Source organism: Lutjanus erythropterus, chromosome 22, assembly GCF_056507025.1.
Source record: "Lutjanus erythropterus isolate fLutEry1 chromosome 22, fLutEry1.hap2, whole genome shotgun sequence".
In the NCBI taxonomy this organism is placed as follows: Eukaryota; Metazoa; Chordata; class Actinopteri; order Lutjaniformes; family Lutjanidae; genus Lutjanus; species Lutjanus erythropterus.
This window is the reverse complement of record NC_139338.1, coordinates 26,524,925-26,548,365: the sequence shown is the minus strand read 5'-3', so window position 1 is coordinate 26,548,365 and position 23,441 is coordinate 26,524,925. Positions and strand designations below refer to the sequence as shown.

At 40.3% G+C, this 23,441-nt stretch overlaps 1 protein-coding gene across 1 annotated transcript in view; it reads right to left on the bottom strand.

Annotated features, from left to right (window-relative positions):
- The window catches only part of sfmbt2 (Scm like with four mbt domains 2), a 68,746-nt gene that overhangs the window by 30,255 nt on the left and 15,050 nt on the right, over window positions 1-23,441 (bottom strand). The window contains exons 3-5 of the mRNA XM_084711507.1: window positions 22,429-22,523; window positions 10,838-11,078; window positions 5,817-5,837 (exon numbers count right to left, since the gene is read on the bottom strand). Of these exons, the coding sequence (XP_084567633.1) occupies window positions 5,817-5,837; window positions 10,838-11,078; window positions 22,429-22,523 (357 nt within the window). The remainder of the gene's footprint in view (window positions 1-5,816; window positions 5,838-10,837; window positions 11,079-22,428; window positions 22,524-23,441) is intronic.

Sequence of the window (23,441 nt, the reverse complement as noted above, 5' to 3'; positions counted from 1 at the left end):
GTACAGAATCACTTTATAACCAGGTCTGCAACAAACATTTATTTTCATCATCGATTAATCTGTCAATAATTGTCTGGATTGAGTGATTATTTGTTTGCCCCTTAAAATGTCAGAAAAAGGTAAAAAAAAAATATCAATCAGTGTCGTCCAAATGGCGTCCTAAAATGTCTTGTTTTGTCCACGGCCCAAAGATATTCAATAAACTGTCATAAAGTAGTAAAGAAACCAGAAAATATTCACATTTAAGAGGCTGAAATCAGAGAATTTTCACTTTTTTTCCCATGAAAAATGACTCAAACTGATTAATTATGAAAATAGTTGCTGATTAATTTAATAATTAAAAGATTTTTGCTTTTCATGAGAGACTGTGATGAAAACACCAGATTACTTTGGAAAAATACGTGTTTTTCAAGGATTATATTTGAATTCAGGCATATCTGTAGCCCTCTGACTCGAGTCGAGATAAAAGCCGTACGCTGAGAGCCAAAGATTGGATCAGTTAGTCCGTGGGCGTCGTTTATGACTGTCATTTTTAGGCGGAAGTAATAAAAATGACTCGCTGTAAACGATAAATGTCAGCTGGGTGTTGATGAATGGGAGACAGCAGACAGGAACGCAGCCCAGCTGATTATCCAGCCAACGCCGTTTCAAATAAAACGTCAGTCAAGTTTATTTTTAAGTCAGGTTCTCATCACGTCTGTTTTATTTCAGTTATTGAGGCCACTTTCCTCAAATAATGACTGACGGTTCCGTGTTGTGATTGATCGATCTCGGTTTTCATCACATCACCACCGTTTTCTTCAAACTGGCTTTAATTTAATCAAATCACTTCATAATTTATTGCTACATTTTTTGTTACTTCCTTTACTTTAAGTGTGCTGTCTTCTGATTGGAGGAGAGGGTTTGTCAAGGGTTCTCTGGAAGAAATAGGTTCTTAAAGGAACCCTTGGTCTTGCAAAGAATATTTTTTAGAAGAAAGATTTCTTCAAGGACTGTTGAAATGCTTGAAGAACACCCTGGGTGGCTCCTAGATGAACCCTTGCTACTTAAAAAGGTTCTCAGTAGAACCCCCTGAGTATGTTTTAGATAAATCCACTAAGCATAAAAAGGTTCTTGGTAAAACTCACTGAGTGTGTTCTAAATGAAACCTTTAGAATATCAAAAGGTTCTTGGTAGAACACCCTTGGTGAGTTCTAGATGAAACCCTTGGATATATGTTGTTAGTACCCTGAGAAGGTGGAAAGGTTCTGGATAGAACCCCCACAGAGGGTTATGAGTGTAACCATGCACAATAGAATGGTTCTCTTTAGAACCTTTTATAGGCAGTTGTGGGTGCAACCTTTCGCACATAGTTCTAGGTACAACCCTTTATGCTCGGTTCTAGGTAGAACTCTGAGAGGATTCCAAGTTGAAACTTCGTAAAAGGTTCTATGAGGGACCAAAAAGGACTTTCCTATGGAGACCACCTGAAGAACCCTTTATGGTTCTCTTATTAAGAGTGGTACACTGATTATGGTTAAGTACCTCACCTAATGCCTCTTACATTAATCCAAATTATCCCTTTAATTGTTAGTTAGAACCATACATTCAGTTTTTTTGTGGAATATAATTAAAGGAGAACACGGCCTGATAAAGAACGTACAGTGAAGTGTTGTGGTTCTGTTCCCAGGTGAAATCCAACACTTTAAACCAGAGCTCTCCGTGCAGAACGTCTCAGCGTTCAGGGGTCACACCCACACTAAAGCTGCCCCTTTGTTTTATTCTCACCACAATACTCGCCTTACACACCACACTACATCTCACACACACACACACACACACACACACACACACACACACAGAGCAGAAGACAGGTCTATCTCAGAGCATCATCTCCAGCCGGCTCTGGCAGGAAGCAGTGTGGTGAATTCATTATGCAAATGTTCTCCGTCAGGATCTGTTCGGCGAGCAGCTACCGTACCACATGACCAAACTTGTGATGTCGCTTTAAAAAGCTCCTTACATGAATGGATGAATGTGTCCTACACACACACACAGACACACACACACAGAACCACACATGAGAGACTCTCGACTGTGTCTGAACGAGCGTCCCTCCTCGAGCCCGACCCCGGGGCTTCATATACCGTCTACATACCATAAATATGTATGTACAGGAAGTAGAAAAAATGTTCTCCCTGTATGGATCTGTTACCGCCGAGTGAAATCAACCTGCTGGTTTACGTGCCAGAGGCTCGTAGAGAAATACCAACATGGTCGCACTTTCCATGAAGGTCATGTCTATAATGCACGCTCACAAGACGCAGGTTTAATTGATTTTCCATTAAAGGAGAAATCTGTAATATATTTACTGTAATAAATCATCAAGGAAACATGTTAAGTTGAAATACTTCATTCTCTGACAACGCTAACAATAACATTTTTATTTGCCCGTTTCACGTCAGTCAGAGTTCAAATTAATGCCGAATGTTTGCTGAATGAGTCGGCGTCTGTTTATGAGATGCAAGAGATTATTAATAATCTTGTAGAAGGAGTAGATGTTTACAACGGTTAAATTAAGCAAAATGTTAATGGAGTTTGGCAGAGGGTAAAGCAGGCCACAGTGTCCTCCTTTGACATTTCTATTCTTAGCTGGAAAAACTTTTTTGTTTGCCCGTTTCATGTTAATTAGAATTCAAATTAATGCAGAATGTTTGCCGAATGAGCAAACAGAGTTGTAAGAAATTATTAATCATCTTTTAAAAGGTTGGTAGTAAAGGAAAATAAATTTAAACCATTTTGATCAGAGCTTGAAGGAAAAGTTTCTTTTTACACTTTTATTTAAAATATTTATAATTTTTTATTTATAATATTTATAATTTTTTTAAATGATGTTTAGTTACATTTTTGACTTGTTTCATAACTTTTTATTACACTGTGCCACTTTATGGACTTAAAAATACTTGTTTTGTCCAAAAAACAGTTGAACTATTAAATTTAAGATGATAAAACAGATAAAAGCAACAAAGTGCATGTATTTTTTATTACATTTATAACAAATAATTATGTGTAGGACTGTGAAAACAAGATGTTTCTCTGTTATCTTGGTAAGACTACTCTCGACCACTCACAAGATTTTCTCTTACTTAAGACAAGAGCAAAAACAAGAAAACCTTAGTGAATCCCAGAAATCACTGGGCACAAAGAAAATAACAAATATACAAATAAAAATAAGAGAAAAGTTGGATGGTTTCTTGCATGAAACTTGTTGTGGGAGGGTTTTAAGAAGAGATTTAAAGGAGGCTGTGATTTTTCCACCTTGAGATCTTCAGACAGTTTCACTATGACTCGTTTCCAAGCAGGCGTCTGATTGGCTGCTCTACATAAAGCTGCAGCTCAGTGGTTTTCAAAAATTCCCGCATGAGGCGTCCAAACATATTTTTTTTTCTCCTCCCAGTTTGTGAGATGGTGCAAAACCTGAACTCAGTTTGATTTAAACAAGCGTTTCATTCGGTCAAACCACATAAAACAAACACACCTAAATCCCTCGTCTAACTCGCTTACCCGCTCGTGAAGCTCTCCCTCACACACACACACACACACACACACACACACACACACACACACACACACACACACACACACACACACACACACACACACACACACAGTCTCCCTCTCTGCTCCTCCACTTCAGATGCTCTTCTGCTAACTGATGCGTTCAGCAAAGCTTTTGTGCTCATCAAATCAGCGCCCGGACTCATCAGCCTCTCTGTTTGCGATGAGTCTGCAGCGCTGCGAGCGCTTCTGTTGCGTAATTCGCTCATTTTTAGAAATTAAAAAGTCATTTGAAAGACAGTAAATCTGTTGATTTTTCCACCTCACCTATAATGACTTCATGCTGCAACCACAGCTGGAAAATGAGCTGAAAATTACCCTTAATTCACGTGTGGTGACTCGTGCGTTTTAAATGTACCTGCTCTTGTGTATCTATTACCAGGATTATATAGATTTCAAACAGGAAATTGCGTGCAGGTTTTGCAGCCTGCATAATTTAATTTTGGCATTTTACTTCAAGGTCCAGTGTGTCCAGATTTACATACCAATGTCACTGCCAGGCAAGTGTCTGACAACATCCATGTGCCTGGTTTAAAAGGGACAGTTCACCCCCAAATTAAAAATATGGCACCAGAGTGAAGGTACACACGTACACAAACCTCAACAGCAGTGTTTCACAACCTGGTTATTCAAGATAATCCACAGACTTTGTTTTCATTTCAGTTTCATGTAGGAACTACTTTCTTTCTAGCAGAAACAAAAGTAGTTCTGGTAGATTCTACTGTACAAACAAAGTAGTTCCTACATGAAACTGAAATGAAAACAAAGTCTGTGGATTATCTTGAGTAACCAGGTCATGATTTCTGGAAAGAGACACTGCTGTTGAGTTATTCAAATGTATTTTGTATTATTGATTTGTTATTTTAGTTCAGTTATATCAGAGAGAAGACAGACATCTCTGCTGTCAAAAAAAAAAGACCTTTGCAATTTTTGAGTGAACTGTCCCTTTAAAAGGGTCTTCCTCTCTGCTCCACAGGTCTGTAACTTAGTTCTGGGCAGCAAGGAAGCTTGAAACAAAGTTTGGTGTCTAACTACACTGCAGAAGTTAAAACGGGACACTGAGCAGCAGCTTCTTTTTTTTTTTTTTTTTTCTCATTTTTATTTTTTTCTAACTTTTTTCTCATTTGTTTTCTTGTTTTTCTAATTTTCCCTCATTTCCCTTTTAAAGCTTTTCGTCATTTTCTTTTCTAATTTCTTTTTTTCCCGTTTTTTCCCCACATTTTCCTTTTTTTAAAAAAACTTTTTGTCATTTTTTTCTCATTTCCATTTATTCTGTTTTTTCCCTCATTTTTATTTGTCTCTTTTTTCTCATTTTAAGTTGAAGTTCCCTTCTACAAAAAAAGTCAATGTTCCAAAACAATGTCAAATGAGGTGCAATTGTGGCCATTTCTAGAATATTTAATATTTACAATTTATTGATTAATGATTAAACGTTAACATCCCTCATCCATCAGTCCAACCCTAATCTGCAAGCTCACCTCCAGAGACTAAATCCTGCACACTGTTCCCCTCATTAATTCATTCATATGAATGTATTTATTAATAAGAGAAATAATGTTTTCCATTGATTATGTTGGCTGATTATCAGAGACAGAGTACAGTTACTGTAACAGACAGACTGGATATAACACGAGCAGTTAAATGTGAGTATTTATGGCCTCAGGATGTTTCAGGCCACTTTGGTGTCACATATTGATTTTATCTGCTTACAACACATTTTACACACCACAGTTGTTTAACTTCCGACCTTTCCTCACTTCACTAATGGACCTGTGACTTTTTTTTTTCTTTCTGTTCTGCTACAGTTTGCTGGTCATGAGAGGACGCCGTCCGTTTATCAAAGCATCAAGTTTCTCTCTCAGCCGCTGCCTTTTGCACCAGTTATCATTGGAGCACAGCTTGGTGCAAACAGCAGCGTGTGTGTGTGTGTGTGTGTGTGTGTGTGTGTGTGTGTGTGTGTGTGTGTGTGTGTTATCACTCTAAGACACACTCACTCAGCTAAAGAAGGAGACATGCAAGAGGAGGCAAGGCAACTGTGAGGTCACTTCCTTGAGAAAAGAGGTGAAAAGAGGAAGAGGAAGAGGAGAAGGAGGAGGAGGAGGAAGCACGGTGTACATGCAGCTCTGAGGGGCTAACGCTGACACAGAGGTGAGCTGATGTTAGCCACTAACGAGCAGCAGGCGGGTTAGTCAGTCAGACGCTCTGTTAGAGCTGCTTACCTTTTCTTAGGTAAACGTTATCTGAGAAACAAAAAAACAAACAAAAAGGAAACCGATAAACCAGGTAACTGTGGCACAAAAAATACACACACTCCCCCTTTACTCTGCTCTCATGTTCCAGCTGACTAAGCAACACACACACACACACACACAGAGGAGAGTGTGTACAACATGATGCAAAGCCTTGAAATGAAGCAACAAAGTCTTTTTTTGCGGTGTCGTATTCACAGACTGACAGGATCTTGCAGGAGCCTCTTTCGGGAATCAGAACCTCCTTCATGACAGGATTCATGCTTCAGTTTGCATCATAAACACACAGACATCAGCTGTCCGTCATTATAAAGAAAAATATGAATTATGAGCCACATATGAGCAGTATTTTACTGTAATTTCTGAATTAATGTCGGCTGCTGTTACGTTTCTGAGTGTGGGATCAAACAGAAAATGTACTCGAGTAAAATATACAAGATCTCATTCAGACACACACGAGATTTTACAAGTTATTACATCATAAACACTTTTTTGCATATTGTAGTGTTGTCGAGGTGATGTAATCCTATCTTATCAGGGAACTTCATCTTTATTTCAACTGACTGAAAGGGTTTTGACATGTTTTCTGCTGCAGCAGAACAGGATTATGTGATTGTTCAATTTTCAGCTCTCGCTCCTGCAAAATGTGTTTAGAAAGTTTTTTTTTTTTCAAAATCCAGGAAGTGCTTGAGGCTGAAACACGGTTCTCTGGGCTGCACAGAGGTGAGCTGGAGATATTCACGCTGGCCGCTTTGTTAATACATTAAAACGACGCCCAGTTTGCAATACGGCAAAGTGCAATCTCCAAATCGCAGAACCAGAACCAAATCGTATTTTTTTGAAAAAGGAAAAACGTGTGGAAACAGCGTTATTATGAAGCTCTGCAGAGATGACCTCAACTAAAACCCTTTAAATACAAAAAGGTTCTTGGCAGAACCCATTGGATGGTACTTTTTTAGTACCCTTAGAAGGCGGAAAGATTCTGCCTGGGTGGGTTTTAGATAAAACCCGTGGAATATAAAAGGGTTCTCGATAGAACCTCTTGGGTGGCTCCTTGTTAGTACCCTTAGTTGGTGGAAAGATTCTGAACACAACCCAAAAGTGGGTTGCTGAATTTGGTGAAGAACTCTTTGATTAAGGGTTCTTTGTACCATAAAATAAAAGGGTTCTCAGTTGAACCCCCTGGGTGGGTTCCTGTTTACACCCTTAGAAGATGGAGAGATTCTGGGCAGAACTCTGCAGAGAGGTGTTCTGGTTGGAACCATAACAGCCTAGAAGAGTTCTCGTTTAGAACCTCTGGGTGAGTTCTATATTAAACCTTTGAAATATAGAAAGGTTCTTGGTAGAACCCCCTGACAGGGTTCTGGAAGGTTAAAAAACTTCCTGACAGAAACCCTTAGGTGGGTTCTATATAAAACCCTTGGAATATATAAGGGTTCTCGGTGGAACCCCCTGGGTGGGTTCTTGTTAGTATCCTTAGAGGATGAAAAGATTCTGGACAGATGCAGAACATTCTGAAAGGGTTCCAAGTGGAACCTTTCTAAAAGGATCTAGACCTGAATTGATTCGTCCAAAGACAGTAAATTAAATTACAACTATTTTGATTTTCACTTCATCTTTTTAGTCATTTTTCATGAAACTGTCAGATTGATTGATAATAAAAACAATCGATATTTGCAGCTGCTTCAGTCGTAAAATGTTTGTTGACGGAAAAAACAAGCGGAAGAAAAAACGTCTCTCCTCTGCAGGACTGAAAGTAAAATTCAGTCTGTTGTTTTCCTGCTTGATAGAGAAGTGAATAAAGCAACTCATGAATACAGATGTTTCATGGAGCGCCTGCTGCTACAAAAGACAAAAGAGGAAGTTGGTGAAGAGAGCGGCGTTGAGTGAAAAGGACACACGGAGCCGCCGTGAGCGCGAGGACACCCGAGTCAGGTCTGAACGTATCCAGGTCGTCTCCACAACAACGGTGGCACAGGCCATCCATCAGCGGGGAAGTGTCAAGAAAAATAAATGGTCTGAACGAGGCCGGGGAGGGTGAGTCATCTATCTGAGGGCGAGAGGAGACGCTGCGGGTGGAAATGTGTCTGCTGAGAAAGCTCTGGAAAAGTTCTGGTTCTGAGAGACGGACGGCGGGAAGAACGGCGCAGGAGGAAGTTTTATTTTGAAAGGTTGACGTCAGGTGAAAAGGATGCTCAAAGAGAGACTAGAGATGGTTTTATACACCTTAGAAATAAGGGTTCCAAAAGGTGGATTCTAGAAAAAAAAAACCTGGGTTATAAACAGGTTCTAGGTAGAATCCCCTGGGTGGGTTCTTGTTAGCACCATTAGAAGGTGTAAAGATTCTGAACAGAACTCTGCAGAGGGTTCATGTTGGAACCATAACACCATAGAAGGGTTGTCCTTCAGAACCTTGCACAGATTGTTCTAGGTTCAACCCTTTGTGTTGGATTCTAGATAGAACATTCTGAAAGGGATCCAAGTGGGATCCTTTATAAAAGGTTCTACCAGGAAACAAAAAGTGTTCTCCTGTCGGGACAAGCTGAGGAACCTTTTATAGTTCTAGTTAGTGCCGTTTCTTTTAAAGAGTGCATCACTCTGTAGGTTCTCACTGGTGTTTCTTGCATCATCTAAAGGTTGAGGAAGAGGAGGTCGACATCACTGCTTCATGTTAACGGCTGAGTTTCCATTTGAAAACCCCTGGAACAAAAAAAACCCGCAGCGCTGCCCTTTAACCCGTCTGAGGTGGCCTCACTCTGACCGTCTGTGATGGGGAGGGCGTGATGCGTTCAGGTGTCAGTTAGATAAATGACAGTTGAGCAGTCTTGACAATGAAAACCTGTCTTTCCGCTCAGTTTCTTTAAAGCATTCTTTGAAAGCTAAAGATGGGAGGTGCTCACATGTTAGTGTGTGTGTGTGTGCGTGTGTGTGCGTGCGTGCGTGTGTGTGTGTGTGTGTGTGTAGTTGACCTTTTGTGCTATAATATTAAATGTCCAAAGAGTTTCAATCAGATTTCCTTGAAATAAGTGTGTGTAAAATCACATGAATTGGGTTAAATACAACTAAATAATATTTTCTTTTTCTTCATCATGATAGTTGCATCACACGAAGCACAAATGTGTTCATACATGCATGTGATAACTGCAAGAAAAAAGTTAAAGCTGATAATTTTCATTTTTTACCCTTATTCCTTCAGATTTTTTTTTTTTTTTTAAATCAGGGTGATCTAATGATAACAGCAGCAAACTAAAACTTCCCCAGCTGCTACACGTCATTCTCTCCCTTCATAATAATTTATGCTTCAAAGAGCAATTGAGCCACAGACTGAATCTCTCTCTAACATACCATCGATGAGTTCTACTCATGAGTTCAGTGACTTCCTGTCTGCCAAACTCCATTAACATTTTGCTCAATTTAACCGTTATGAACATCTACTCCTTCTACCAGGCTATTAATGTTTTCTTTGCAACTCATAAACAGATACTTACTCATTCTGCGAACATTCGGCATTAATTTGAACTCTGATTAACGTGAAACAGGCAAATTAAAGCGGTTAGTCAAAGCCCAGAATGAAAGATCACAGGATTAGTGATTTTAGGTTATGTAAATAAAGTTTGACCTTAGCTGACTTCAGAACAAATCTCACTTTATCAGATGGAAAAAAAGGAGAAACAATACTCAATACTTTAATTAAAAAAGAAAAAGAAAACAGATTTAAGTGAAGTCCCCTCACATGTAAAAGACACTATTCGTCAAATTCCTGCTGCAACAACCGCAGCTCATTAAACTGTCCGTTTCCAGAAAGTGAACAGAAAAATGGAGAAGAAATGCTAATTCTGTAACAAGATCCCTCAAACCAGCTTTTCCCAAACTAAGGCTTGTCAGACGTGTTTTTATTGGGTCGCCATTTGGCAGAATAAAATGCATAACAATCTGTTTTCCTAAATGAGACAAAATCCTGCCTCACACCTCCATTTTATACCAATTATTGCTTATTTGATTAGTATCAGCTTTTTATTAAATAAAATCCTAAAGGCTGATATATTCCTCAAAACACTGAACATAATGAGCCTTAAATGAAGTGTAATGAATATTTGTACCTTCAATAATAATAATATTGCAGAAACATCTGTAGATTGTGTCACGACACAAAAGGCACCGTGTTTCATGTTGATTTCGTAAAAGGGCTGCAAATTTTGTGCATTTTCCTCAACTGAAAATGTAAAAATCCACCTCCAGCCATATTTTAAACATAGAAAATGCTCTGCAAGACGTAATAAATCGTGTTGAATGTTTTTTTTTTTTTTTTGCAAAATACCTTGTTAAACTGGCTCACATACAGTTCTAGACCTTGCCTTCATTTAGTATTCAAGAATTCATGAATATGCAAATAGTCCCGCCCTCTACACAATCTATGTGATCCTGCAGTGTGATGTATGAGGATATATGCATGGCATGTTCTCTCTTTGTTGTTGTTGTTTTTCCTTCTGGACTTATTCGTTTATTTATTTGTTTATTTTTCTTTATGCACTGAGTCTACCTCCATAATATAAAAAACGCAGCTTGTGTTTCTGCACCCTGAAAATAATCATTTATTATATAACATAATATATGCTACATACCAAACCTTTCAAAAACAATAATCATTAGTAATTAATAAGATACTTTTTAAGGTCAAGTTTTCTTATTCAACAAATGGCACATCATACTTTAATTTTTAATTAAAACAATTGATTAATGATTAATCATAAACATCCTTATTTAGTAACTTCACTTCCTGATTGTTTTATGATTCTACTAAAAGATAGTGATCAGTATTTTAAAAATAGACACTGAATAAACCAAACTTTGTGTGGCTGAACAACAGCAGCTGTTCTCTGATTGGTTCCTCTCTCATTGTATTCATGATGAGGGTTTTATTTACAGTAAAATGTGCATCGATCAGGGAGGAACCTCCTTCAGATGCCTGATACCAAAGTGCTTCTTCCTACCTTCGGGGGGCATGAGGGTCTTGTTGTTCTGCGTGCACCAGCCCACCGGGTGCAGCTCGGCGGTCATGACATCGCACCAGAAGTCGGCCTTGCGGTCTTCGCCGTAGCCACTGAAGCGCAGCAGCAGCAGCTGGCCGCACGTGGTGATGATGGTGGCCACCCAGTATGTGTCCGGGCTGCTCTTATTGGCCACTTCCAGCTTCATACCGGGCTGGAAGCTGCTCTGCAGGCTGATCTCCACCTGACAGGGGACACGACACAACATTAAAGGGATATTCTGTCTGTTTTTTTAACCGTCTCTACCAACATTTTACTCAACAAAACCCCAGTTAGGTTGAAGATGAATCAGGACGTTTATGGACAGGCTGCAGTGTTAAATAAATGTGGTGGATCTAATTTACGCAGATGCGAAAAGCAGCTCATGCAGATTTCAAGAAATAACTGATAAATATTCTTTGGCGTCTCTTCATTGGCATGTAAGCAAAGAAACTTTAAAGTGTTAAATTTGTGAATGGACTTTGGTGCGGTGGTAGGCGAGTAAAAAGAGTTACACGTTACCATTCTAGGGGAGAAACTGGACTGGAACTAGAACTTTAATGTTTGCCTTTGTTTTCTCTTTCATATAATTTTGGTAAGAGTTGAGGTCTCTTCACAGCCGTCTGATTGTCTGACCGCTCGTGTTCTTTGCTCTGTTGGACTCGACCGTTGGTGCTACGTCCACACGCAGATCCCAGGATCGAATTTGGTGATTTACTCACCAAAACCAAAAGAAATGACGGTTTAAGTGTGAATATTTGAAGTTTTTAGCGATAAAATAAAATATTCATGACTAATTAAAGAAGAATCAAAGCTGAAGTTCAGAAATAAACATCCTTAGGTTGCATTTATTAACAGTTAAAGGAGGAATATGTAAGATCCTAGCGTTCAAAAATGAGTACAGCAGTTCAAAAAGTGAGCTGGAGCCATAAACAGTATATTTAATAGGTTGAATCCTAATTAATATACAATTTATGGTTGCAGTGAGTTATTTCTCCACGCCCCCTCCTCCTCACTATCTTGAAAACAAAAGCCCACTTCTCTGAGGGCTGGACTTCAGTGACTGCCTGCCAAACTCCATTAATATTTTGATCAATTTAACATTTATAAACATCTACTCCTTCTGCGAAATTATTAATGATTTCTTACAATTCATAAACAGACACTTACTAATTCTGCAAACATTCGGCATTGATTTAGACTCTAATAAATGTGAAACAGGCAAACTAAAACTGTTTTTCCAGCATGGAATTGAAATTTCAAAGGAGGTCTCTGCAGCTGTAGCGTTGTTGTCTTTGCACGTTCCCCTAATCTCTGAGGATACATCAGGGTTGTTTCGTGTTTTATTACAGTAAATACACTACAGATTTAAAGAGTCAGGGCACTTTCACACCTAAAACCCTGATGCATTTACCCAAAACATCCAATCAAACCCTGGTGCAGACGAAACAACCAGACTGAGACCGATTGGGAAAAGGTCAGACTCTGGTGCAACCTCTGGATTTTGTGATAGGAGATGTGTAACTGTGTAAGCCATTATGCAAATCATTCAATAACACGTGTGCATGTCAGCGCAGGTATTTGCCCTCGCCCACAGGTCAGAAGCTGCTCAAACTGCTGCGCTTTTATCCTTCTCTGTGTACTTTGTCAGTTGATTTAATCCATTAAAAAGTGAGCAACACTGATCCCACAGTAATAAGCCCCGAAGTGTTACTGTATAATACGCCTTCTTTTCATCCCTACCTGTCTCTACCTGTACAACATTAATATTCACATCAGAGTGCTGCATAAACTTCTGTCAGTCACGGGAATCTGATCAGGTATCAGAGACAATCATAGTTTTTACATCATAACTTTTATTGAAAACATTAAAATGATAATGGTGTGATTTTTGCACAGAATTCTCTGCAGCAAAAGAATACTGACACTCATTATGACTTGACTGCAATTTGCAATTTCGACAAAATTTTGATTAAAGTGTTCAGCCTCAGTCCTGATGATGCAGGATGAAGTCAACTAGCGACCTGTTACTTGAGAAAACTGGAAGGAACTGGACCAGAACAAAAGTGCAACAACATGTCATCTTTTTTCTTTTTGGTCCGGATCAAATGAACCAAACCACAGGTTTGAAAAACACCCTGAACTCTTTCCCCGGCCTTTGGGAAGACTTTCCATGATTAAGGAACACGTCGCTTCCCCGCCAAACGTCTCATCATCATTATTGCGGACGTGCGAGGGAGAGACACAGATAACTTCAGACGCAGAGCGACGGGCTTTGAGGTCCAGCCTTGTTCTCCGCTCCCGCCCTGCAGAGGTGTTTTAGATAGTTTGATGCTGTGATGTTATTTCAAACACGGAGGCGAGTGATTCAAGTCCCTGGTCTCCTCCTTCATCCCTGCAGCTAAAACATATTTAAGACGGTGTTTTATTTAGTTTGATAGTATTTCACTGAGGTTGTGTGATAATTAGATGCAATAAAAGTGTTTAAACAGTGAGAGAAGATGAAATAGAAATTATAAATCTCTCATTCTGTACATTTAATATTTACCAGACTGTTGAGATTTTACTGTGATGTTTCAGACATGAAGTCAAGGCCCAGGTTTCCTCCTTCATTATTATTTTTTATACAGTTGAAGTTGCCATAAAAGTGAAAGTCAATCTTTTGCTAGAAAATGAATTTTTCTCTTATTTTTGTCCAAAAATGTTGCAAAAAGTACCTATTTTCAAGTGCTGACAGAATAAAATGTTTTTCTTGCATATGTGAACTGAAGTTCTGTTCGTTCTTTTGATATATTCCTTGTTTAAATATTCATAAAACAAAATATTGTGTGGGTCTTGAAAGATTAGTGACTTTGATCAAAAATGCAGGCGGTTGGCTGACAACTGAAAGATAAAACCCTGGCAGGGAAAGAGTTAAAAACTCTAATCAGTAACTCCTCATCAGCACTGCGTGGGTGTGGTTTTACCTGGCACAGATGCAAAAACAACCCCATGGGTGTCACCACATTTTGAATCAAGTGTTACTAAATTATTTCCACCAGTGCAGGGAAGCTGCAAAAATTACCAAAACTGCTCACAGTTTGGCAGAACCTCTTTCTCAAAGTAAAAAGCTGATTGAGAAAACAGGTTTCTGGGTCTTAAAGGAACTGGTTTAATCTGTGCTGCTTTCATTTCTGAACTAAAAAGATGATTTTGGCCAAACTGATGTAGTGGAACATTATTTTGGAGATCGCTTTCAGTGCTTTCAGAATACATTCACAAACAAGGAGACAGAGAAGATAAAAAGGGGAACTCCACTAATTTTACACTTAAAGGTCAGTTAATAGGAAGTAACACACAGCCTGTGAAAACAGTTGTTTACTGTCTTGTGTGACTGCAGGAGAGGATTATAAAAGGCTCTGATGATCCCATCGATGTGTCTTAAGCTTGAGATTCAAATTAATTCAGTTAATAACAGACGGGCATGGAGGCACACACCGCCCAATAAAAATATGTTTCACTGCTTTACCTTACTGTCTGACAAACTGGTGTTAAACAAGCCAAATGTTGCTCTCTCCAAAGCAACCAAACTCCATTTAGAAAAACAGTAATTTAACATCACAGAACACAGGAGTTGCTGGTCTACTGCTGCCTTGATCTGTGAGTTTGTTTGTGTTATTGTGTGACTTTAGTGAAGCTGAACTCACCCTTTAAAACACACGGGTCACAAAATCACGCAAACTAACTAACAAATTGAGGCAACAGTAGACCAAAACCTCCTGTGTTCTGTGATGTAAAATTACTGATTTTCTCAATGGAGTTTGGTTGCTTTGTTATTTGGCTTCGTCTGACAGCAACACAAAGCGGTGAAAATGCTCCACAGCTCACTCTTAAAAATAAGGGTTCCAAAACAGTTCTTCCTGAAAGGGCTGAGGTTCTGCCCAGAACCATTTTCTTCTGAAGGAGAAAAGGTTTAATCAAGGGTTCCAATAAGAATCCTTTTTGGACTGTTGGAAACCTTTAACAACTCTTTTATCAAAGGTTCTCTGTACCATAAAAGAGTTCTGGGTAGATTCTAGATAAAACCCTTGAAAGATAAAGAGGTTCTCAGAAGAACGTCTGCGTTGGTTCTGGAAGAAACCCTTGGAATATAAAGAGGCTCTCAGTAGAACCCAGTGAGTGGGTTCTATTAAAACCCCCTGTAATATAACCTTTGACACATGAAGGGTTCTTTGTGGAACCCCATGGATGTGTTCTAGATAAAACCTCTAGACTGTAAAGAAGTTCTTGGTTAAACCCCCAGGGTGGGTTCTTGTTACCACCCTTAGAAGCTGGACAGGTTCTGGACAGGACCCCAAGAAAGGGTTCTGGGTGTAACCACTGCACCATAGACAGCCTCTCCTTTAGAACCTCTCATCGGGGGTTCTTTGATACATTTCACAGATGTTTCCAGGTGTAACCTTTTGTACATTGGGTTCTAGGCAGAACTCTGTAAGGGTTCCAAGTGGAACTTTTATAAAATGTTTAACCAAGTACCAAAAAAGTTTCTCTTTTGGGGACAAGCCGGAGAACTGTACATGGTTCTAGTTAGCACATTTATTTGTTAGTTACAGAATAAATAAATATAGATTTTTCTGCAAGAGGGTTCAGTGGAACCTTTATGAAGAGTTCTACCAGGAACCAAAAAGGGTTCCCACACTGACTATGGACAAGTACCTCATGCAGCCACACTTAAAAAAAAATCAGAACTATCCCTTTAAGTGTTGAGCAGGTACATGTGAGTTTTAGTACAAAATCAAGTCAAATCAACGAGCCTCTCAAAAACAAACGGAACAACAGCCTCTCAGCGTGTCCCCGCGCAGAGAAAGAACCGATAAATCTGTGCAACAGTGAATGCACCACAGGATAATGCATTTCCACCATAGCCACAGGCCGCTGTACAAGTCTTGAGAACGCTACAAGCCCAACAGGATGTTCGCATTCAACGCTCGAACAAACGCACACACTCGCGAGTGAATGGAAAAAGCCAACATCTTAGAAATAAACACAATACAAATGGCCCCGTGACTTCCTGCTACAACAATGCAAACGTGCTGTATCACTCCGGCTGGCTTATGTAAGAGAGCTACGGGCAGCCTGTGTGTGAGTGAGTGTGTGTGTGTGTGTGTGAGTGTGTGTGTGTGTGTGTGTGTGCAGGCCCAAGAGAAATCACTGTTTCAATTTGACCAGGCGCACACAGGGAGGGAGATGAGGGCTGCACTTTACTGAATCACATTTTTCTGGGGAATTCATGGTCTGCTTCCCAGTGACTCAATCCACTTACCAACAAGGCAATTTAGCTTCCCAAGAGACCTCAACATCACCACCCAACACACACACACACACACACACACACACACACACACACACACACACACACACACAGAGATAGCTCTGTCCGACGTCAAGCCTCGCTCAGACAAACCCACATATTCTAATCTCGCCCTTATTACGCCCATCGCTCCGAGTGATGTAAGAAACTGTAACGCTGACACACTTCTTTAAATCCTAAATCACTACCGCCAGTGGCGGCGGCGGCGGGAACACGTCTACACCTCTGACAGACAGCTGCTCCGTTGGTCAAACACGGAGGATAAAGACCTCGCGTCCAGGATCAACTGCCCTCGCCCATCTGGCCCTCTGCTGTGATGTAACATGTTAATGGAGGCGAGGGCTTTGCATTTGTTTGGTAACGGGCTGTTTTTTTTATTTTTTGTAAATGCCATGAGAAGAGCATCTAAATTTTTTGCATCTGTGATGTCATATCCTCCAGGTCACACCCTTTCCTCCACCCTCTCGCTGACAGACCTTCATGTGGGTGTGTTTACTGGCTAGCTTACTGGTCTCACACTCCTTTTTTTTTAATTAATCTTAAAATCTAATTTTATCCTTCTTTTAATAAAATCAAAGCTTTATCATTGCTCTCAAAGGTTTTATTTTCTAGGTTTCAGCCGTTGTGACAACAAAGTGGATGAAAACTTTCCTCCTACTGTTACTGAAGGTTAGTATTTAATATTTTCCGGGGGTAACAGTATCACATCGCTGTAGTGGTAAATGTGGAATTCTCTCAGAGTAATTTAGCGTGCGGAGGTCCTGCAAGCTAACCGTGACACTGGGTATGTACAAAAGCTGTGATGTGACTGAAAGTTACTGATTACTTTATTTTGCGTGTGTATTAATGAAGTATTTTACAAACTTCACGCCTCAGGTCTGTGAACGCAGCGCTGCAGCGACTCGAGGTTCTGCAGGAGGGGCAACAACAGGATGAGACCAGCCAGAGACCAGGAGTTTTGGAGGTTCCTAGAGGTCAGAACCCCGCCCACACACACACACACACACACACACACACACACACACACACACACACACACACACACACACACACACACACACACCGGCCCAATCGGCCTGGTGGATTATCCACATTTGAAAAAGACACTTACAAATGTGAACAGTAAAGCAAGTGGAGACAAATGCACAGGAGGAAAAATCCCAACTGAGGGAAATCCACTCAAGTTGTCGCAGGGAAACAAACAACTCGTCAAGATCCTGCAGCTCAAAGCGTCTGTCAAGATTGGCGGCATTACCACACCTGAATTCATATTTTAGTTTCTTCTATTTTTGCAAAATGACAATTCTCAGATGCCTGTGTGTTGTCTTTAATTCCTGCAAAATCTTAAGCAGCTTTGTCTCATATAATTTCAATCAGCGAGTCCCAAACCTGCGTTGAAGTTTTACAGGACGTTTAAACCACCAAAGAGAAATATTCTAGCCGTCCTGCTTTGAAACTTTGGAATCTCAAACAGAATTTGAAATAAAGTTCAATGAGGTAAAACTGCATTGAAGAGGAACCGCAGTGTTGGATTTTTGGAAAGTTGAGGGACTTTTGAGAGAAAGATCAGAAATTGCTGCAAAAAGCTGCAGAAACACTGGACTTCCCTTAAACTTCCCTTTCGTTAAACCCTCCCTAACTGATTAACACCCATGCATTTGCGTCCACTTTGCACTGCGGCCTTTTTGTTCAACACAAACCCCTGCCGAGAAAACTCAAATGACTTTACGATCACTTTCTCTGACATGACAAAGACAGCTTTGTACAGCTGTGAACATTCAACATTTTTTTTGTCAACTGACTTTGACATAAAATTAGCGGAGTGCCTCCTTAAAGCCCAGACGAAAACAGCATTTCAAGAGAATCTAGCTTCCGTTTTGTAACGGATGAAAGTGAGTGAAACAGGACAGGCAGGCAGGATGTAGCGTTGGGAGGAATTTGATTTAAACATTGATAATGTTAGCTCTGTGCCGCTAAAAGTAAAAGAGAGATCACTGGGTGGAAGTCATGATATTATTGGTTGAAAACCCACAGAAGCACATGTCATAATTTGTTTGTGGTATAGGTGCACAACATGAGCAGGGAAGTGATCTAAAAGGGTTAAAAAGGCATTAAAAAATTGAAAATGTCCATCATAGTTTCTTTTTTTTGTCTAAAACCCAAAGATATTCATTTTAATATGATGATAAACGAAGAAAAGCAGGAAATCTCCATACTTGAGCGGCTGAAACAGCATTTTCTAGAATTACTTTAATGATCGACTGATTATCAAAATGTTTTAATTATTTTTTATCACTTGTAGGGTGAGGAAAGTGAGTTGCCAGATTTACTTGCCCAACATGGTAGTTTACTTGCCCTGGGCTCGTTAAATCTTTACTGTTGTGTGTTGCAACAAACTCATAAATTGCCAAAAAACCCCCCACAAATTTAAGTGAAATGTTCAACACATGACACCTTCAAACTTCTTCTTTTCTTCAACCAACAGTCCAAAACTCAAAGACTGTCATAAATAACAAAGAAAAGCAAAAAAAATATTCCATCGACCTCAGCTTTGCCTTACAAAGTAACTTTGCATCATTTTAGCAATTCTTCTGAATATCGTTTAGCATTTAGCTGGAAAACCAGTTTGCTGATCATATGGATTTTGTTTTGCTGTGATGTCTCTATCGCCCTGTGAGCTTCCTTCACAGCGGCAGCAGGCAGAGATTAAGCAGCTGAGCCCGACACTTTAAACGGGCGGCTCGGTCGGCGGTGACGGCAACCTGCGGCTCTGCCGACCTCTGAGCCGACCCGGACTGTGACGGACTGCCCGTCTGTCTGAACCACCTCAGCAGGCTGCGCTTCGCTCCGCTCTGCCGTCAGATACGAGTTTCAGCCCAGCGAACCTGAGCAGAGCACAGCTGGTCTGCACGGTCAAAAGAAAAAAAGAAAGTACCTCTGCCACATCCTTACTCTCTCTGTTCCATCAGATCCGATCACGCCGATTACGTCTCAAACCAGTTGTGCTCTATTTCTTAAAACGTCTGATGAGTCATTTTTCTGCAGAATTTCAGCTGTTTCCTGACTCAGACAGGAGAGATAAAGATCGAGCTGAACAGTCGAGGCTCACACATGCAGTAATTTGCCTTTCGCCTTTTACTTTGCAACACAGACTTTGGTGTGATTCTGCAGAAAAAGAAAAAAAAAACTGCTGATTTTAAACACTTTTTGTGTAATAGCAGAGAGAATTGAACGCTGACATCGCCTCTAGTCTAAACCAGTTTCCGTGTGTGTGTGCGGGGGGGGGGGGGGTGTTAAAGTTTTTTATAACTTAGAGACTGACTTATTCACCAGAATGTAACGTCATTTTAAGAACAGACTGCTGTGCAGACATGTCAGCTCACTGGTTTTTCCATTGTTTTAAGAGTGGAGCAGAGTAGGGCTGCAAGTGCAACATCCAAATCACAGAACCAGAATTGAATTGCAAAATCTCCAAATGAAAGATTACAGGTTAATGTTACACCGTCACATTTTTATTATTTTTTTCAGTAAAAATTTAAATTGTAATGCAAAAATGATCATCCCCACTAGTCATCTGCATATCGTAATCACAGTTTCGGTCAAAATAATTGCAATATGACTTTTCTTTTTTCATGCAGCCGTTCACTGGACATTTACTTGAACATTTACGTCATCACCTCAGCCTCCAGCCTCAGACGACAGAAGAGCTGACTGGACAAAAAGTTTGTTTTTGACGGCAACACGTGTGCGGATTTTACTCCGTCTGACTGCTGTCTTTACGAGCGCCTGCCAGTATCGGTTCGAGCTCCACGACGGATAAACACCAGCTGTTGGGACCCGACTTCAAACAGGAAAGCTGTGAGTTTTGCTGTGTTTGTGTTGGTGTGTTAGTGTTCGCTCTGCAGCTTATCCTGTTGGTTTGGCGCTGCTGTGTTGCTAACACGGCTGTTTCCAGAGGTTTGGGCGCCGTCGGACTAAACTGTGTAACCCCGGGCAACAGTTAAGAGATGGCGTGTGGACGCAAATCCTCATTTGAAGTAAGAGCAGGTGATGAGACGCTGTAGCTGTTTTGTTTTTTGTGGAAGTTTATACTGGAGTTCGAGCTGCTGACCTTTGTTTATGTACAGAAGCCGGTGTGGCCCTCGGCCCCGGCGTGTGTGTAATGCGTGTGTGTTGCTGCAGTGTGTAAATGGGTCTCTCGGTGGTTGTGCGTGCATGTAGGGAGGAGGGGTCCGATCTTTGAGGAGTGACCAGCGAATATCGACTTGTCCATCTATAATTAAAACCACAAGTTGATAAAAGTGTGATGCAGACTCGCAGCAGAGAGAGAGAGAGAGAGACCTTTGATAATGCAGGAGGGATGCATCGATCGACCGGCCGGTTATCAGCGTGACAGGCCCTAACCGGACAAAATGTATTTATTTAATTCAACTGTTGTTCTTGCATCATTTTAAGGCTGATTCTAGTTTTGCAGTCAGTATTTTCCCACCAGGATTTTCAGTTTTTGTGTCGCAGGATTTTATTCCCGACGGCATGAAGAGGACTTTGACACAGAAGTTTTGAGTTTCAGTTAAATTAATTACGGTATAGTTTGTTGAGTTTATTTTTCAACCCTGTTTGAGAGTTAAGAAGTTGACAGACCGGGGATGATGAAATTTAAAATGCAGTCCTCAGAACGTGAATTACAAGGACTTTGCTTTACTGCTTTGTTTTACTTTATTGTTTTATTGAGGCATTTATTGTTTTTATTTTATTGCCATTTTTATGTAACCTTCTTATTGGTGTTTCTTTGTATCTTGGAGCTTTTATTATTATTATTATTATTATTTTTTTTTTACGTTGCTACACTGTAAATTAGGTAAAATAAAATAAAGGTCTAATGAATATTTGATCCACTGTTTATGTTTCTGACATGTTTATTATGAGGAAATGTTTTAAATAACGTTCCTTTTGCGCTTCAGTGATTACCCTCAATTGTGTTTTTGAAAAACCGGCAAAGGTCGTCCGACAACTTCAACAGGAAACTCTGTCCTCAAGGGTTCTTTGTACTATAATATAAAAGGGTTCTCGGTAGAACACCCTGTGTGATTTCTTGATAAAACCCCTAGAATGTAAAGATGTTCTCAGTAGAACCCCCTGATTCTGTTCTAGACAAAACCCTTGAAATATAAAAAAGGATATAAAAAGGTTCTTGATAGAATCCCCTAAGTCGGCTCTAATAAGAACTCCTGGAATAAGAGGGTTCTCTGTAGAACACCCTGGGTGGGCTCTATATGAAATCCTTGGGATATAATATAAGGTTCTCAGTTTGACTCCAAAGGTGGGTTCTAAATAAAACTCTTGGAATATGATAGGGTTCTAGATACAACTCTTAGAATATAAACATGTTCTTGGTAGAACCTCCTAGATGTGCTTTAGCTTGAAATCTAGAAGTCCTCTGGATAGAACCCCCTTGGTGAGTTCTAGATAAAACCATTGGGATATAAAAGGTTCTCTGTAGAACTCCCTAGGTGGGTTCTAGATAAAGCTCTTGGAACATAAAATGGTTCTCAGCAGAACACCCTGGATGGGTTCTAAATGAAGCCCTTCGGATATAAAAAGGTTCTCAACAGAATACCCTCGGTGGGTTCTAAATAAAACCCTTAGAAGGTAATGGGGTTAATTGTAGTACTTCCTGGCTGTGTTCTAGATAAAACCCTTGAAATATAAAAGTCCTCTGGGTAGAACCCCTCTGGTGGGTTCTAGATAGACTGGAACTTCTGTTTATTTTTTAATCCAGCTACATTATAAATGACCTCGGTGAGTTAAAATAAAGGTCTAATGAATATTTGATCCACTGTTTATGTTTCTGTCACGTTTATTATGAGGAAATATTTTAAATAACGTTCCTCAGAAGAAGAGAACAGAACAATGTGCCGCTGATTTTAATCCACTGTATAGTTTTCTTTTGTGCTTCAGTAATTACCCTCAATTGTGTTTTTGAAAAACCGGCAAAGGTCGTCTAACAACTTGTGCGTCATGTGGGAACAAAGCCAATGAGAACGCCGTATTGAGCAGCATTAGCGCTGTGATGTCGGCTCCTGGCGTTCTCCAGCGTGTCGTTAAAGGATTTCTGCATGTGGTGCTTATCTATGATGGCTGTGTTTAAAGGATCACCCGGGGACGGGATTAAAGCGCGAGGTGAAGATCATACGCAGACACTCACATGTTTGAAGGTGGTGTGGGGGGCGCCGTTGGCCCCCGTCTCCTCCATGTACTCCTCCCAGTTAAACTCCGCCTCCTCTTCCACGGACTCTGCATCTGGAGGAACACAATTGGCCGTCAATCATCAGAGGACAGAACGGGCTCAAATGTCTCGAGGCGAAATGTGAAATTTATTCTTTGGAGAGCGAACGGGTAGCAATTAAATCTGTTGTGATGCTGTGTTCATGTAACTGATCTCGCCAAAACACACCAGGAAATTATCTGGAGAGAAAGTGTGTGTGTGTGTGTGTGTGTGTGTGTGTGTGTCTTATGTAATGTCACTAATGTTTCTCCTGGAGGTGAGAACTGTTCATTTTGCCCGCGGGAGGCTGATACATTTGAGGCACGCTCTTAGAAATAATGATTCAAAAAGGGTTCTTCCAGAAGGGTTGAGGTTCCACCCACCCTAAATAAAACTCTAAAGGGGTCTTGATAGAGTCTCCCGGATGGGTTCTCATTAGCTCCCTTAGAAGGTGGAAAGTTCCTGGATAGAACCCCGAAAGAGGGTTCTAGATAAAACCATTGTACAATGGAAAGGTCCTCCTTTAGAACCTCTCATGGGGGTTCTGGGTGGACGTTTCCACAGAGGTTCCAAGTATAACCCTTTATGCTGGGTTCTAGGTAGAACTCTCTTGCATGTGTGTGTGTGTGTGTGTGTGTGTGTGTGTGTGTGTGTGTGTGTGTGTGTGTGATGAGAGGAGACTGCAGGAAGCTGCTGTTTTGATGGGGTTTGCTGGTTGTAAAGTCTCCTCGCTCTCGTCTTTGCATCAGCAACACTCAGACACACACACACACACACACACACACACACACACACACACACACACACACACACACACACACACACACACACACACAGCTGGAATCAACGTGCTTTACTTTTCAATTAAAGAATGAGTCATTCATTTAAGTCAGTTTAAAGGGTAATTCTGATATTTTTAAACCTGAGCCCTTATTTCCTATTTTCTCATTAAA